Here is an 18,687-nt window from a genome sequence, read left to right as displayed (position 1 = left end):
ATGGTCCTATTTCTTTCATCTGGGAAATAAGGGTAATCAATGATGCACAGATGTGAGTGCATCGGTAGGTTTTGTGAGCGTAAGGTAACTATGGAACTGTTAATCGTCTCTATAAATATTCCCTTTCAGCCTGCTATGACGGGCTGCTACGTACGCTTATCTCAATTTCTCTTTTCCATTTCTCTTGTGTCTCTGTCAGAGGCCTGCATCTCTCTTTCAATATAACTTTTTTTTATCATGGATAAAATATCTAATTTCTCTACTGCACACAGGGTTGACGCGGGGGGGGGGGGGGGGGGGGGAGGAGGGGGTGTTCAACAACCCCGGATTCTTCAAGTAGTGAAAACAAACAAAAAAGGAGAATAAGGAAGAATATAGAAGGGCATTAAAGGGATGGTCCGGGCTGAAAATGTTTATATCTAAGTAAATAGAGTAAAATTCACAGAGCAAAGTGATTGAGCAATTGATTTAGCTCTTGGTAGAAATTTTTGAATAAACCTAATTTCATGAAATAAAATACAAAAGAACAAGTGGGGATGTGACATCATCAGCCCACCTAATGAATATTCATAAAAACATGCATAGAACTGTTTTACCGGAATAATGCAAATCTTTGAAATTCAATAAGTTTTTTATTTGTTATTGATCAAATTTTCAGCGTTTTACTCTGTGAATTTTACTGTTTATTGAGATATAATTATCTCCAGCCTGGACCATCCCTTTAAAACACCCCTTTGAGGTGTTTGGGTTTAGTCATATATATATACAGATAACTGTATAATACTATTCAAGTAAGAAAACAAATGATTTAAAGGCCACGTCCACCCCAGAAAATATTTGATCTGTATCGATAGAGAAAAATCAAACAAACATAACGCTGCAAATTTTATCAAAATCGGATGTAAAATAAGAAAGTTATGACATTTTTAAGTTTCGCTTATTTTTCACGAAACAGTTCAATGCACAACTCAGCGATATGCAAATGAGATAGTCGATGATGTCCATCACTCACTTTTTCTTTTGTTTGAATAATACAATATTTTAATTTTTACAGATTTGACAATAAGGACCAACTTAACTTAACTATAAACTGTTAAAATAATGGTAATTCCACATTTTCAGTGAGGAATAAAACTTTGTTTCACTTGACAAGGAGAAAATTAGAATATTTCATATAATAAAATACAAAAGAAAAAGTGAGTGGGTGACGTCATGAGTCTGCCAATTTGCATACCGACCAGGATGTGCATATAACTGTTTTGTGAAATTAAGCAAAACTTAAAAATGTCATAATTTTCTTATTTTACATCCGATTTTGATGAAATTTTCAAGGTTTTGCTTGTTGGATTTTTCTCCTTTTTTCAAATCAACTTTTTGTTGGGGTGGACTTTTCCTTTAACTGTGAGGGCATCAGCCCCCCCCCCCTCACCCCATCCCTCCAAAAATCCTGGAGTCACCCCTGAGTACACATTCATTTAGTAAACAAATTAAAATATTGAAAGGACATAGAGAGACCTCATGAACTTGTCATTGTTATTTTTCAATTTATTTTGGTAAATCGACATCGATCTACAATGTAGCAATTCAAACAATAGTAGCGTATTACACTTTGAAATAATAACCCACCTTTTCCCAATAAAATACCAGTATCAAATAAATGCCTCTATGTCATAATTCAATAGTATTCTACATAACACATGTACACAAAGCTGGAAACTGATTCACAAAGTTTGTTAGCTTCATAAAATGCCAAGACTCTGAAAAGTTTGTTCTAGACCAATTACATTGCACCATTTCAGTAGCTTATAACAGGACCATGAAGTTACCATTGGTGACAAGTTTCATGAAACATCCCCCCTTCCTGGTCAATGCCTTAATGGAAGTCACTCATGCCACCATATTGGCTAAAATAACAGCAGAAAGAAAAGAGACACGTAATCCATATTTCATTGTTCTATTAGATATCTGAAATAGAAATGCTCAAAAAATTCATTTTGCCCAATTGATCGTGGGCCCGGCAGCCACTGTGCAGCGCCAGATCGCCATTGCTTTTCCCCCTAAATTATTGAACGCCTAACAGGGTAGCAGCAACTCCCATCTTTTAACATCTGGTCTGATGCGGCCGAAGCTTGAATTCCCGACCTTCCGGTTGTGAGACTGAGGCTCTAGCAACCGAGCCAAAACACACAGGCCTAGAAAAAATGGGAGAGGGTGAACGCCAGTCACAAACTTGGAAGTTTTGAAGAAGAAAGTATTTTTATAAAAATCTTACAGAGTTAAGGTCAATGGCAACGGTTTCACCGTTTGCCAAAGCTCTGTGGTAATGAGCTACCCTTTAAATAATCCCTTTTAATATAAAAGAGATCAATGCATGTAAATAGCAGGCCATTAAACCAGTTATCAATTACAACTTTATATTTGAAACTATTTTTTCAAATGTATTCATGATTGATGTGTGCTGTTCAAGAGGAAATAAATTGAACTGAAGTAAAATGCTAATAATATGAGGCAAATTTGATTTGCCACAAATATCTTTAATTTTTTTTTCTGCGTTTGTGACTGAAAACAAGCTTCATTTAAACAAGGTTCCAAAATTTCAAGGACTAGTCAAACTGATAAGTCAAATTATTCAAATAGGAATTTTTCTCTGAAAACTTTCCAACCAACTGTTAATACCTTTCTCCCTTTAAATCCTACGTGGAAGCAAATTAGACTCTCTCATAAAATAAGTTCAAATAAATTTAAAAACTGGCTGGTTTCCATCTTGATTCTATGGTATCCTTTAAATAAATTCACGCAATTGAAATTAAAACATGAACATGTATTTCTCAGAATACACCTATACTAGCACACCAATGAGATGTTTCATTAATAATATAAATACAACATCTAATCATTTCAACAGAATACATAATACAATTTTTTTTGTTTAACTGTCATTGCTATTTCCACCAACTATATACAAAGCATAAATCATGACTGTTCATTATAATAAGATAAGTGTATATAAGTATTGAACATATACAATAGTATCATGTTTGAAAAGAAGAATTTATAAGTATATACTACAGTTGAAGAAAGCTTCTCAATAACCTATGAGAATTTTCAAGAAAGGAAGAATGAACAAATTGTTCTTGATGCGTAGGCCTTTTCTAAAACATGAAATATGAGAAAAATGAAGTTTGGAGATTATGCATCAGTTTTGAAATTGTTTGGTTCCTCAAGACTGTTCAGATATGGTGAGGCAAAGTCATATTCTTGCTAAGAAAAAGTTGTGGATCTTGATCACATTATAAAAAAAAAAGAAGTAATGTCTATGTTTTGACTTTTGTGAATGAATTTTGAAAAAAAATAGCTCTCATTTGAGAGATGAGTTGATGTACATCCACATAAATGGGTTGATCTAAACCCCTGTCTGAACTCAAATACTTAACTTGGATGAAAAAGTTTTCAGTACCATGTCTGAACATGCCTTTTGCAAACTTTTAATCTCAAAGAGGAACTCCACCCAAAAGGTGTGGCCATTTTACTGTAACCAGAGATTAAACAAAAGATTTGATTTGCTTTCAATCACACTCTCATCTTGTACAATGCCTTAAAATAACAGACTTACTTGCTTCTCTTCAATACACTTTTTAGCTCAAATCCTAACTTTTCTAAGGGTATCCTTTAAAGCCAGTTTTACGACTCAGTTTGTACACCATATAAAAGTTTAGGGAGAGTCGAGCAAAGTGGATTTACTAACATCACATTAAAGGCTTTAAAAAAAATATCCATATTTTACTGTGTCGGCACAAAATAGTCAAAACTTAATACCACATATTTGTGGATCATTTGTGCAGGAATGCATGCCCTCACACCATGCATGTAAATGCAGAGGAAACAACATTCTTTCATTAATGCAATAATTTTGGGATTTTGTGATCTCCATTTCACAACAATTTATCTCAGCCAAATATGTACAAAGGTTTCTCCGACCAAACACAAGACATCGTTAATAAGATAGGAAAAGTTAAAATAAATGGAAAATGAAATAATAACAAACATATGATTTAGAAAGTTGATAAAATATGCCTTTGTTTAGATGCAATAATAATATAATAAGTGGTATTCTTAAAAAAAGCAACCAAAATAAAATAATTTCTTGATAAAATTTGCATAGATCAAAACTGTTTGCATACAAATTGTGAAACTGTATCACAAACTACATATATATATATATATTACATAAATAGGACTGTTGCTTTATTTCCTTGAAAATAAAATCAATTTTGAACGAAAACAAGAACAATTCAAGCTCAATTTTTCAAATTGCTAAAAAAATACAAAGCATGCCTTGGCAAACAAAGGTTTCATAAATTGTAAGGCACAATTGTTGAATACTGTTATTGTCAAAAAAGGAAGAAATTGATTTTCCACGATATCTGCCTTAATCCCCTAACATATTCCAGGGAAACAGTAGGAAAATCAGGTTTCCTTCACATAGTAATTTACCTAAATCAAATATGCTTTGAATATATTTATGGCTTCATCAGTATAAACATAGCTTTAATGTGTGTTTTCAAGTTCAATTTTGGTGTTGGTGTTAGAAGCACAATTCTGGTTGTCAAACCCAGCTTCAATACCTAAAGTGAGTTTTATATAAAGTTGTAGAATTCATATTAGTGATAGCTCAAAACCCGGTGACATTCATCCCAGGAATAGCTTCATTTTATGTTTGGTGCTGTGCTGATGTAAAAACCAGCCAAACACTAACACCAATAGGTGTTTGGAAGGAAAATAATATAGCCTGCTCAAACTCCAACACCGTATGTTTGTTATACAATGAAATGAGTAATATAGCTAAACAACTGGTGAAGTTCATCACATGACTAGCTTCATTTAGTGTTTGGTGCTGTGTTGACACTAATACTAAGACAAAATGGTTGACACCAAACTTGAAATCACCCAATATCCGGCGTTAACACTTTCTACAAATCTTATCAGGAGAGCATGAAGCCCTCAAATAGTTATAGATTCAAGGCTCATAACAAATAGGTCTTAAATAACTCATATAAGAGGTATATGTGCAATGTAGATATTTGAAACGAAAACACATGCCACTATTAAAGAATGATGAAATTTGCAGTACATTTATCTGTCCAATTATCATGATACTGATTCCCTTATGTACAACACACAAATGGCAGATCTTTTCATGAGTCAAAATTGAATGAAATATAAGAATAGACAAATGAAAAGTTTAATCTCATAATTTGTCTATATCATTAACACTGGAAATAACCTGCCTGTCAAGAAGATTGTACACAAGCCTTTTCGTTCCCATACGCAATGGATTGAGAGTGCCATAGCATGGGAAGCGTTGTGAAAATATTTGACAAAGAATTGATTTGAGCCTATTTATAACATCACATAATAGATATTTGATAAACATGTTTCATAGGATCAGGCTGCAGATCATCATCACCATAATCATCATCAACATCATCACAATCGTCATTATCACCATAATCATTGATATCATCATCTTCACCATCATCATCCACAACAACATCAACATCATCATAAGGACCATTCTCATCATGATCACCTTCCCATTCATTCATATTATGCCAAAATCTGCCATAAACATTATTGACCTTCATGTATATATTAATGGCTAGTTCCCTGTATAGCAATGGCATTATCATCCCAATTATTATCACCACCATTATCATTTCACACATGTCATATTTCTATAATATATTTGTCACAGAATCGCCGTGGTGTAGCGGTTCTGACTCTCGCCTTGTAATAAGAGGGTCGTGTGTTCGAACCCCACCATGGCTTAGCGCCCTTTGGCAAGGCGTCAATCCACACATTGCCACTCTCACCCAGGTGCTAATAATTGGGTACCGGTAGGAAACAACCGTCATTGTGGTTGGTTTAGCAAGTTTGCGCCTAACAGGCTGCTTGAAATGCTATGAATCCAGTGACCGGGTAATAATAATTGTGAAGCGCTTTGAACAGTCGTAGATTGATAAAGCGCTATATAAATGCCAATTATTATTATTAATTATTGTTCCCTGTATAGCAATGGCATTATCATCCCCATTATTATCACCACCACTATCATTCCATACATGTCATATTTCATAATATATTTGTCACAGACAGCATACCATAGACCTGTACAGATTACATCATCACCTAGGTTAGACCTTCAAACACATTCCCTCCATAGGGAAATATTTGTAAACGTTTAAAAAATACTTATAGTACAACTCATTAACTTCATTCATTTCTGTGCAGTTGCATATAAATAAACACATAGCTGAAAGCTTTGAGCTGCATCCAAGGCACTTTGTATCTTTCACAGACGTCATCTGAAAGGGTATTCAAGTGGGTGCGGATTCAGATGGTGTGTCGCCCTCTGTGTTTGCATTGGGTGATGTTTGAGGCTCGGTGTCTGGAGACTTTGATACTTCTTTGGCTTCTTTTGAATCTGAAGGGGCATGAATGGAAGAAAGTGGATTGAAGTTTGTAAATCAATAAAAATGGAAAAAAAAACTAAATAAAAATCTCATCTATACACAACAAAAAAAGTAAGTCCCCCCTAAATCATATTGCTGTAACTTTTGAACAGAATTATTTTGAGATATGTTATTTCGTAGGTGGTTTTCTACACTCATTAAGCAACTCCTGGGGGAAAATGAGATTGATCGGTTGGGTCATGCATGAGTAAATAAAGATTGAACCCACCCCTCCCCAGAGATAAAACAAATCTCAAGATATCCTCCCAGGTGACACATGAAATTGTTTGATTCTAAAGATCATCACACAACCAAGCGAAATATATGTGTCTTAATGTAATCAACAACCTCAAACCCAGAGAGATTATTACTGAACGTGAAAAAGTACATCCTAAGTTTTAAAATTGTAAAAACTTGTCAAACAATAACCCACACGAGTACTTGATTGAATGTATGAAAAAATCAATAAAAGCTTAAGAGAACAAGGAAAAAACAATTTTTTAAGTTAGGGGTCCACTCAAGGATGGTAGAGTTCCAAGCAGTAAGTAAAAAAGGTGTTGTTGAAGAAACTCTGATCTCGTCTTTTATTTAATTTTAAAACTTCAAATTTTGACAGAATAAAGAAGAAGAATTATTACCTCATAACTAATTTTCAAGTTTTTACTTTTTGAAGAAACAAATTACTATTTTGGCTAATTACAGATAACCTTCCGTCAAATTACTGTTGGTTTTGGTGTGGTTGGTCACAAATGTATTCCACAACTGATTATTTTTAATTTACTCCAGTTCAGACAAAATTGAGAGAAAAAAAATCAAATCTTTTTTGGGCAATGTCAAGAATCTTGAATAATGCTCATACCAGATGTCTGATTTGCTGCTTGACATTCAGAGGACTCTACTGGAGATGAAACAGGCTCTGTGATTGGTTCTTTAGGCACTTCTTCAATGTTGCTGGATGGATGGGGCTCTTTGATTGGTTCTTGAGGTTCTTCCTCTATGACTGTGGATGAGACAGGTTCTGTGATTGGTTCCTTAGACCCATCATCCATCCCTGTCATGTCAAATGGGTCAGGGATCGGAGAAACATCTAAAAAAAAAGGGGGGGGCACAAAAAGGGATTTTGTTAAGAGAGCAAACCTACTTTTTTAATACGATACTCTTACATGGCAATGATTTTGCTCAAAAATAGGAAAGAATAATCAGTAGCTCCAATATCGGTGACGACATTTGATCAGGGCTTTATTTTGTCTAAGATATAGGGTTAGGGTTGCAATAGGGTTTTATGCTAGGTTTAGGATATTCAGGGTTGAAGTTGGTCATGCCATTGGAGCTCTCAAATGGTGATGACTTGACAGTGCACGAAGTCAAGTAAGAATTAATGGAGAAAATGGGGTAGCACTTACAAAAAAAGGTGGATTATTTCAAGGATATATCAAAAAAGGTTTATTGTTTCTTGAAATTGCAGTTTTGTCACTAATTTCTCATTAAACAGATATAGAATTTACCTTTTCTAATATACATAGTACATTACCTTGATTAAAGAGGACTTCATGTGCTTTGTAGTAGTACCCGTCCTCACTCTTAGGTTTGTTGATAGAGCAGAGCTGAAAACCGCTCACTGGTTGATTACCGAAGAGCGTTGCGCTATGAGCACGGTAGAGCTCAGACTTGATACGACGTACGCCCTTCTTGCGCAGACTAGGGGCACGAGACAGCTTCATGACGGTGAGATGGGGCTTGAACCCTCGCTCCCCGGTGGAGTGGATGCCGTGACGTCGGTAACAGTTCTCAACGGTTTCTGCGAAAAAGGGGAAAGTTTAAAAATAAAGATTCAATGTTGGTTCCTTTTCTAATAAAAGTTGATTTTAAAATTAGAGTGCTTTGTTCCCAATAGCAGCACCACTTATGAAACCATCAAGTAGGGCAATCAAACCTGAGCTGAAACAGAAAGCACGTCCTGAAAGACTGAGAATTACAGCTACCTACGTAGGCTTAAAGAAGACAAAGGGCAGGGGCCCGTTGCAGAAAGAGTTACAATCGATTGCAACTCTTAAATCATGCGCAACTTGATTTCCTACCAATCAACAGCGCGCATTTGGGACTTGCGATTGATTTTTTGACTTGCGTTTAAATGCAACTCTTTCTGCAACGGACCCCAGACATGGTACAAATATTCAAAATCCTGAGAGGCTTCGATACTAGTAGATTGTACTCCCTCCAAGTGCTTCCTACTGGCTACAGTACAGGCTCAATAACAATTTAGATTTAGATTTATTCATTTTCCGTTCACAAAGCACAACAAAATCAAACAATACATAGTCAAATTTGAAGTACAACATCAATCGGAGTAAGGTATAAACAATGAGAACTAATGCGAACTAAAGTAACTTTGACTATAATGACTATATAAAACAGAACGGAGGGGCTTGCCAAGAAAAGCAAAGCTTGTATGAGAGGCAAGCCCCCGTAACTTAGTTTCAGTACGTATATTACAAAATTATAATATAAAGGAGAGACGGGAGACAGTTTAAAAGGAGGGAAAAGGAGGCTATACAAAATATCAAAGGTAACGAAAGAGTAACACAAATTAGAATAAGTGATAATAGTAATAATAATAATAAAAAAATAATAACAGTATGGTTACAATAATTGTGATAATGAGTGGTCACAACTTTAACAATTGTCAAACTATGTTTCAACACTAGACTCAGACTGAATGCTTCTTTCAGTAAGGAGTGTAAATCATTGGAATGCTCTACAAAAACAAGTAGTCAATGCTGCCACCAAGTCATCCCTAGAAAGGTATCAGAGATATTATCCAATCACCATTGACCCATACCTTAGATGGGATAGAAATCATGGAACAGTAAAAAGGGACAAATTAATAAGCTCTGCTTCCAGTCTCTACAACCTAGTATGCAAGTAAGAACAATTTGAAAAAAATACATGCCAAACAACTAAAAAGTTAATTCTCAATCTTTCTTGCATAAGGAAGACTTAAAGTTACGCATCTATTATCAAAACTAGACCAAAGAAATTTGAAGCCTAACATAAACCAAGTCTAGATATGTATGGATTTAACCACAAATTAATTTCTTTTTTTTTGAAGCCCACCTCCGAATCAACAATAAGCCACAAAAAATAATTTTTGAGATTTTCAATTAGTTTGAAAAAGCACATCTTAAAGGACAAGTCCACCCCAACAAAAAGTTGATTTAAATAAAAAGAGAAAATTCCAACAAGCATAACACTGAAAATTTCATCAAAATCGGAGGAAAAATAAGAAAAATATGACATTTTGATTTTTTTTTAAATTTCACAAAACAGTTAATGCACATCCTGGTCGGTATGCAAATGAGTAGACTGATGACATCATCCACTCACTATTTCTTTTGTAATTTATTATATGAAATATGAAGTATCCAAATTTTCTCCTCACTGTCATGTGAAACATTGTTTAATTCCTCCCTGAACATGTGGAATTAGCATTGTTTAATACTATATGGCTCAGTCAAGTTGGTCATTATTGTCAAATCTGCAAAAAATGAAATATTGTATAATTCAAACAATAAAAAACAAAAGAAATAGTGAGTGAGGGACATCATCGCCTGTCTCATTTCCATATCATGCAGATGTGCAGATCACTCTTTTGTGAAGAATAAGCGAAACTTTAAAATGACATAACTCTCTTATTTTACATCCGATTTCGATGAATTTTTTAAATTTTTTATTTGAATTTATTTTTCTTCTACATAACAATATAATATAACATAAATGTAACAAACATATATTGACAATAAATCAGGTATAAATCATTTAGCATAAAATTAATAGCAGAAGATGGATTGCCATAGTAAGCGAAAAAATGCTTGAAAAATATAACAAACCGAAACATATTTTAACCATATAATCATATTATGAGCAGAATGGACAATAACAAATTATTAAAGTATCAATTAAGTATAATATAAAAAAGAGAAGAACAAAATCTAACAAGCCAAAACTTGCTATAATATATATAATCAAGTAAAAAAAAATAATAATAATAATGATAATGACAAATGAAGATGATGAAGATGATGAAGATGATGATGATGATAGTGGTGACGGTGGTGGTGGTGGTGGAAATAATTTTCAACATTATGCTAGTTTGATTTTTCTCTATTTATTCAAATCAACATTTTCTGGGGTGGACTTGACCTTTAAGCATTGAAATAACACATAACTTGTCAAATTGATCAACAATAACCCTGACAAGTACTTGGTTGAATAGAGAGAAAATTGAGCAAGAGCTTTAGAAAAAAAAGGTGTGAAGTTTGGGGTTCACTCAAGCATGAGATGTGCACGCTTTGCAATCTTGATGAACCTTCCAAGCAGTCTGTAAAAAACGATGTCTAAGAAATGACTTGCATTTTGTCTTTTATTTAACTTTACGACTCCAGTTTCGACAGAATGAAAATGAAGAATGACCCTTTGAGATAATCTAATCTTTTAATGTTTACTCTTTAAAGATCAATTTATTATTTTGGCTATTTGCAGAAACACTTCCATGGCAGCTCATTGTTGCTTTGGGGGTAGTAGGTCATAAATGACATACTGATAGAGACAATAAAATGACAACATAAGAAACTTTCATTTTCCTGTTTTGAGTAAAAATTTAAAAAATGACATCAGAGTGAACTTTTCCTTTAATATTTCAGTTTCTTACCTGCTACATTATATAGAGTGTCTAAGATTCCATCGATGTCTTTGATCTTAGCAAACATAACCTGATTGTTAAAGTGTCCTAAGCCATGGAACCATATATTGAGTTTCTTGCGAGTGATCTCTGGGCCTAGTAACCTGTGGCACTCCATCAAGGCTAGTTTGGCTCTGAAAGAGAAGAGAAGAGAATGTTTTTACTTACACATGTATATATTTGCACCTGCACTACAAGAGCTTTATCTATTGTGAAATGACAGTATGTGAAAAGTTACACACACAACCAGTGTGTTTATCTTCATCACCTTGAAGCAGCACTTACTCTGGAAGAAGAAGAGAAGACAATTATATCGCACAGAATGTTCCTTCATGTTTGATCCACTTTAATTTCTTTTTATTCTTTTAGTCAGGGCTTGCATTAAAACATCTCCATTACTGACAGAAGTTCCCTGGTAATTTTTTTAAAAACATTTTGCCTTCCTGTAGGCTTGCTGTGTGGGCTCAATCGAGTTAAGTTGATTTGAACTGATGTTGATTGAAAAACAGTTGAGATAATATGATATTTCAAATAAAATCAATTTCATTCATCTTGGTTTTGTTAGTTAAGTTATTTGCTTTAATGTGTTATAACTACATGTACATGTAGTATTGGTCTGAAAAGAAGATTGTATATTCTCTCCTTATATGGTAAAAAAAATGATAAGTGACACAATAAAATTTGACCCAGAGGAAAAGGACACAATGATGATATTACAAAAATGTTAAAATCAATTGCAAGTCAAAGCTAGACAACCAAATCAATCATAATCTAATGATTAATATTTTGAAATTGACAGATGGTTCGTTTCTTACAACTAGAAATATGATTGATTTTTGTATTAAAAAAAAAGAAGAAAATTTGCAAGTGAAATTTGTGATTGATTGTAAATACGTTACTTGCAAAATTCAATGTGAAAATATATTATTGGCTGATGTGTCATTTGTTGCCTTATTCCATTGAAGGGCACTATAAAACTAAATGATATAAACTTGACATCAGCAATATTACAGAAAGAACAAACTACACCATATTTAGCTAATAATCCAGTTTGCTTTTCATATTCAGGAGCAACCAACAACAGCTTGACTGCAGCTGTCTTTAAAACCCTAAAACGTCCTTGAAAAGCTGGATTGTGGGTTGAATATGACCATTTGAACACAACTAGTCCAAAAGGGGTAAAGGAAGGGGTAAAGATCAGAGGAAATGGGTTTCATAAGAAAAGGAAATTAAGAGAGGGCTTCTGGTTGACAAATGGGGGAACAATAACCAAAATAAAAAGAAGGGGGAAAGAGGCACCAGTTCAACATAAAAACCAAAACAGATGTTTTTACAAACAAGTTTTACCAAACAGCAGATGAGCAATCAAATTTTAGTTTTAATGTAGTATGAAGCACGGCAGCTGACACCATTGTCTCTGTTTTTCAATTCATTAAAAAAAAAGAAAGGATAACATCACCTAAAAGTGTTTAATATTGTCCTTTGTGTCAACTAAAACAAAAACAAGTATCAAAGAAAAACTGAATTTTAAACTCAGTGAATTTCATCAAACAATTAGAAATATACATAAAGGCTTTGAAAAAAGATGGTGAAAAAATTTTGCGTGGCAGATTTAGTGTGAAAAATTGAGGGGAGGGGGGAGGGGGGCTGAATCAGATACAGGCAAATGAACAGATACCTTTCAACGTCTTCATCTGTAGCTAGATGCATGACCATGATAGTAAGATGTAGCGTTGGTATAGGAACCATAGCATCCTTGAGTTTTTCATCCCCGGCCATCACAGTCTGCTGGACATTGTGAAGGGCTTGATGAATCTAGGTGAGAATACCGGTAAAAATTACCAATACATCATCGAGGACATTAGTAAGAACCGGGGGCCACGGAAGTGGGGGGTTGGGGATGTACAAAAACGTAAAAATGACCATACAATTGTGATTTTTTGCATGGTCAGCCCCCCCCCCCACCTTTGACTCGGCCCCCCCCCCCCACTTTGAAAACTGTTCCGCGGCCCCTGAGAATAACACGCATGAGGTATGATTCTTGGGAACAGTTCTAACACTGTTTCAAAGTTTGGACAGCATTTGTGAGTTTCAAAGGTGACAAGCATGAGTTATTATTCTAATACCCAAGAAATATAATGTGCATTATATGTTTACAGGGTAAGTCCACCTCAAGAAAAAGTTGATTTGACTATTGAGAAAAATCAAATAAGCCCAATTATTCAGAAAATTTATCAAAATTATAGAAATTTATGAATTTCATAAAACAGTTATATGCACATCATAGTCAATGTGCAAATGAGGGAACAATGACATCATCCATATATTATTTTTTTTGTATTCTCTTATACAAAATATTTTAATTTTCACCTCATTACACTATGAAGAAAGAAAGCTTGATTCCCCCGAACATGTGGAATAATTTGTTTTTGTAAACTCTTGTGATTGGGTGGAGTCTCATTTTTGTCAAATATGCAGAAACAATTAATCATTTTATAAAAAATTATAATAATGAAATCTCTCTCATTTGCATATCACTGTGTTGTGCATACATGTATAACAATTTTGGTATAAATATAACTTCAAAATGTCAATTCTTAAAATTATTTTACATCCAATTTTCATGAAATTTTTAATGTAATGCAGGTTTGAATATCTTTGAAATCAACTTTTTTTTTTTTTTTTTTTTTTTTTTTGGGGGGGGATTTACTTCAGATGTGGAGTCTTGGTTATTATTAAGTTTTCTAATAACAATAATTCATTTTTGAGGGTCTTGAAAATCATGTTTTAGAACTTTGAAACTCTGCAGATGAATTCACTCTTCTTCCCGTATTCCATGAAATCATCCCGTTTTCTGTATCACAGAAAACTGGCTACCATACTCTAATCTAGGGCCATAAAAAAAAAAAGATTTCATTTGATTATAAGGATCTTGATTTGATTATAAGGTTGAATCAACCCCCCCTCAACATTTTCTGCGATCATTTTGCCGTGCAAAATTGTTTTACCGCGCCACTCACAGAGTTTATACTTTCAAGTCTTGCGCATCTTTTGAGACCAAATTTGCGACACCTGGGTAGGCGGTTCAGAAATTACGCAACATTTCGTAAGTGCATGTCAGACCAAAAATTGTTCCAAAACGTGATTTTGTGTACAAAGTCAATGCAAATTGAGTTTTCTCATCTTATTCATAAAGATATGATTATTTTTGCTTTAAACAGCTGAAATCAATTGATTTTAGCATAATTATGCTTCAAAAAGGTTGTGCAATAAATCTGGTGAAAAAAACAAAGAAAAACAAAAGGTTGAAAAACAAAGAAATATATAAGAAATTCATAAAACAATAAAATACATAAGAAATTGATTTCCAAACTGAAGTTTTTTTCAATTGCGATTGTTAAGAATGCTACAAGAAATAATTTTAACCAAAAAATAGCATTCTAGGAGCTTTATTTAGTGAATTAGAGCAAAAAGTATGATTTATGCATAAATTAGCATAATTAATTCATATAAAATCAAATCTCATTATTTTGGAAAATTTTACCATACAGCCTTGTAGATTACATCGCACACTACCAGCGTGCAAATTTTTGCGGCGCTCGCGCGATCGGCGGCCGAGATCTCAGGGGGGGGGGGGGTTGAATCAACCCCCCCGGCCACAGAATAGCCAAAAAAGCCCGGCCTAAGTTAGGGTTAATACATGTTGCCAAGTTTCACTGATAAATAAACATGTATGGAGTACATGTACACAATTTCCTTCACTTCCCAGTAACCTGACACAATCGTGTATTAATTCACGATTACAAATACAGGATACAAGTTCGGGAAAGCGAAAGGGGTTCGCGATCGAACCTTATTAGCCCATTAGCCTAATGCAAACAAATTACCATCTTGAGTCGCTAGCTTGCCATTTATCTCCCTCGATGTAACCTGAAATCCCTTGTGTCATTTGATCTAGATCATCGACTCTTAGTCACTACCATATATAAACACACCCCCTTACGGGTTCCCTTACTAGCCAACACAGTGTGAAGTCTATACATGTAGGCCCACGTATAAACTTATATGTGGGCTAGGCCAAATAACCACTCCTTGGAAGAGCTGTAACAGACTGTTTTAATACACACAGCCAAATAACAAGATAACACAAACTTTACGGTATAGATTGCACTCTATGTTATAAAGTTTAAGTTGCAGCTAATGCATACGATGTGAACAACTTTTTACTTTTATCAAATAGTTTAAATTAACTCCTGCATTTCATTTTTTTGTCAGCATCAGCAATATTCAATTTGTCCATGTTATTATACAAATGTTGTAGAGTATTACCCACCCCTTCAACCTCTCATGGTCCAACGAATAACTTGGGTAGGGAAAATATTAATTGGAGTACAGTTCTGATCATATATGAAAATACTACAAACTTTTCAATCCTTGACTCTTAATACATGTACATAAATACGCATGGCCAACCTGTTAGTTGTATAGATGCGATTATAGTTACACTTTCAGTATAAACGTTCATTTCAGGAATCGTGAGTTTCTATTTACTGGTTAATCAAAATGCAAAATCTGTCTTTGTTCTTTACTTTTCATGTGAAAATTAATTGAATTTTCCTTTGCAAAGCAGGATTCATATTTTTGCTTTGTATATTTTCTGTTACAAAACAGTATTCCATTTTAGATCAAGTTTGAAAATCAGAAACAGAAAAGGCAATTTTTTTGAATCACTGTAGTGTTCCTACATGTATCTAATGTATAATATCACATTTCTAAAGAGGAGAGAAAATTAAAGCCTTGCTGCCAATTGAGGGAATATAGTGATTTTGTGATAATTTGAAGGGTCGTTTGCCAGGAAGCCAGGCTCTATCATTCTGTGGTTAAGGGCTTGATAGCTTTGTCCCCTACTCAGGAAATACCAGATTAACGTTTCAAGATACGTTTCAAAGCCATCGATGTTGACGCTTTCAAACCCAACTCCATAACCAGAATACCCCTAGAACTTCAGGCTTACAAATACCATGATTATGTTCCACGTTCATACCAGCCTGAACCGAAAACTTTTTGGTCAAATTCTCGAACATTTCGAGCATGCTCAATACTAAGTAGCAGACGAGGCACACTGTCTACGCTATAGAGCGCTCACAAACAGCAAACCATGCTGGATGGGAAACCTCTCGTAATTTTATGTCACACTGCATGAATACCCGCAACCTTAGGAAAATCTCCGCGAAAGTTCTTGTAATTTTCAAATTACTGTACTTTCTATTAATACCAGGTATCTTCTCTCAGGAATATTATGAGTAATCTGCATTCACACTGCCAAAAATACATAGTATTTTTCTGATCAAGGTAATTGAGAGTAAATTTTCTGATATGAGAATACCCTATGGTCCCGATTCATACAGACTTGTTATCAGCAACAAATGCACAATTTCTATAACAAGTTAACTATCAGCCAATCAGATTGAAGGATGTCAGTAGCTTTAGACTTTTAAAACAAATTTGCTTTAAGTTTTATGAAACAGTTATGTGGTATTTTTGTTTTTTAGCTGGTGTGAAAGTACCGAGTGTGTTAGGGTAAAGGGCACTGTGTGAGAGACCTAGGTGGCTGTGTATGTTAATCCACCTGCTATTATACAGCTATAGTTTGGCTAGCACTCAATCTGACAGGTCTTTGTAAATGAAAACCTTTCAATTACCAAGCTTTATATGGATACTGGAATGTCAAATGAATTCTTAACAATGATCCTTTCTGGAATTATTTTTCCCAAAGGAAGCTTAGAAAATGAAAATGATGATGGTATATGCTGATGATGGTATAATGCTGATGATGGTATATGCTGATGATGGTATAATGCTGATGATGGTATATGCTGATGATGGTATAATGCTGATGATGACAATGAAAAACTTGGATGGTGATGATAATGGTGATGAGGATGACGATGGTGATGATGATGGTGATGATGAATGATGATATGATGATGATGACAATGATATGATGATGGTAATGATGATGATCATAATGATAATGATGGTGATGATGACAAAGAAAATCTATTTTGGTCAAAACTTGAACAATATTGGTAATTTTGAATTGCAGAAATATCTGCAATCAAACACAACATCAAAATCAAATATTGATTTTTAACCAAACAAATGTGCGTATTAGGAACTAAAGGTCAATTTTTATTAATTGCATTGGTTTAAAGGAATGTATACAATCTCCAAATCAAATCTTTTTTTTTTCTTTAATTATGTCGTAAACTTGTGCATTGTTTGCAAATAGGATAGAAATAATAAAAGTGACTTTCCTATGGCCTTTAATGAAGACAGAAAGAAGTGTCAAGCTAAATTGTCCCTTAATTGGGAATTCCTAGAGCTTCCTGCTACTAGAGCACATGGAATAAATAGTGTTGGGACAAACTTTATGATCAGGTTCACGGCCTTGCCTCAATCACTTTAAATGGAGATGTTTCCAGTGATATATAACTACATTTGGCAGTCCAGTTCCACACATTATAATTAAAAGCAGCTAAATTTAGTCATTATATCGATTTCAGTAGAGTCATAAGTTTGAAGAGAGAATAATATGATATTGGAGGTATCACTTTCAGCTTTGAGGCAAAAATTCACTTCCTTTTCAAAGTGCGATTGAATTTTGTCAGCAAGTCTTTTATAGAAGAGTGAATGCACAATCACCTCAGTAATCATTTGCAAGATAATTTTATTTCTAAAATAAAGTTCTGCAATTGATTCAAATTTAAAATCAATTGCTTGCAATAGAATTAAAAGGTGGACTTTTCAGGAAAGGCTGCGTTTAGAAGTTTTATGAATCAGTCGTTACTATAAAAATTATGTATCAAATAATGATAACAGTATTACAAGAAAAGAGGAGAGGTTGCATTTTTTTTTTAATTCAAGTACATTTGTATTAATCTGTATAATTGATGATGTTCATAATTCTAGACCCACCCCCAACAATCTTTACCCTCTGTCACAAAAACAAATGGTACTACTCAGTGCAGCCGTTCATGAAATGCCCCCCCTCTCCCATTGATTCACAAGGGTGCGTTTAATAAACTGAAACCTCTCCCTCAACCAACCGTTTCGAGAAAAGCCCCCATTGTTTAAATAGGTGCGGCCACCCCCACTCCACCTCCGCTCCACAAATCCAGACTATCGTCACAAGCCCAATAAAGTGTAGTAAAGAATGCTTACCTCTGGACTGCATACTTGGATAGCAACAAAATAGTTTGGAGCGACTCTCTTCTGTTTTTTATCATCTCCGTCGTCTAAGCCTCCACCGATCACCGACCCATCACCAGACTTGTCTGTTCTGCGCTTCCTCTTCTTTGCTTTGAGTGATAGCTTCCGGGTCGCTTCTTTCAGGAGACTATCCCTTCCTGGGGTCAACAAAGTGGTTATTCATGT

The 18,687-nt window shown here is 34.5% G+C and overlaps 1 protein-coding gene across 1 annotated transcript in view; it reads right to left on the bottom strand.

Annotated features, from left to right (window-relative positions):
* Nucleotides 1-1,506: 1,506 nt before the first annotated feature.
* The window catches only part of LOC129280665 (uncharacterized), a 38,530-nt gene continuing 21,349 nt past the window's right edge, over nt 1,507-18,687 (bottom strand). Inside the window, exons 7-12 of the mRNA XM_054916686.2 lie at nt 18,475-18,659; nt 12,929-13,065; nt 11,221-11,384; nt 8,044-8,310; nt 7,372-7,599; nt 1,507-6,484 (exon numbers count right to left, since the gene is read on the bottom strand). Coding sequence (XP_054772661.2) covers nt 6,378-6,484; nt 7,372-7,599; nt 8,044-8,310; nt 11,221-11,384; nt 12,929-13,065; nt 18,475-18,659 — 1,088 coding nt within the window. The 3' untranslated portion in view covers nt 1,507-6,377. The remainder of the gene's footprint in view (nt 6,485-7,371; nt 7,600-8,043; nt 8,311-11,220; nt 11,385-12,928; nt 13,066-18,474; nt 18,660-18,687) is intronic.

The sequence above is a fragment of the Lytechinus pictus genome, chromosome 17, assembly GCF_037042905.1.
Source record: "Lytechinus pictus isolate F3 Inbred chromosome 17, Lp3.0, whole genome shotgun sequence".
NCBI classification, from domain to species: domain Eukaryota; kingdom Metazoa; phylum Echinodermata; class Echinoidea; order Temnopleuroida; family Toxopneustidae; genus Lytechinus; species Lytechinus pictus.
This window is presented reverse-complemented; position numbering and strand designations above follow the sequence as displayed.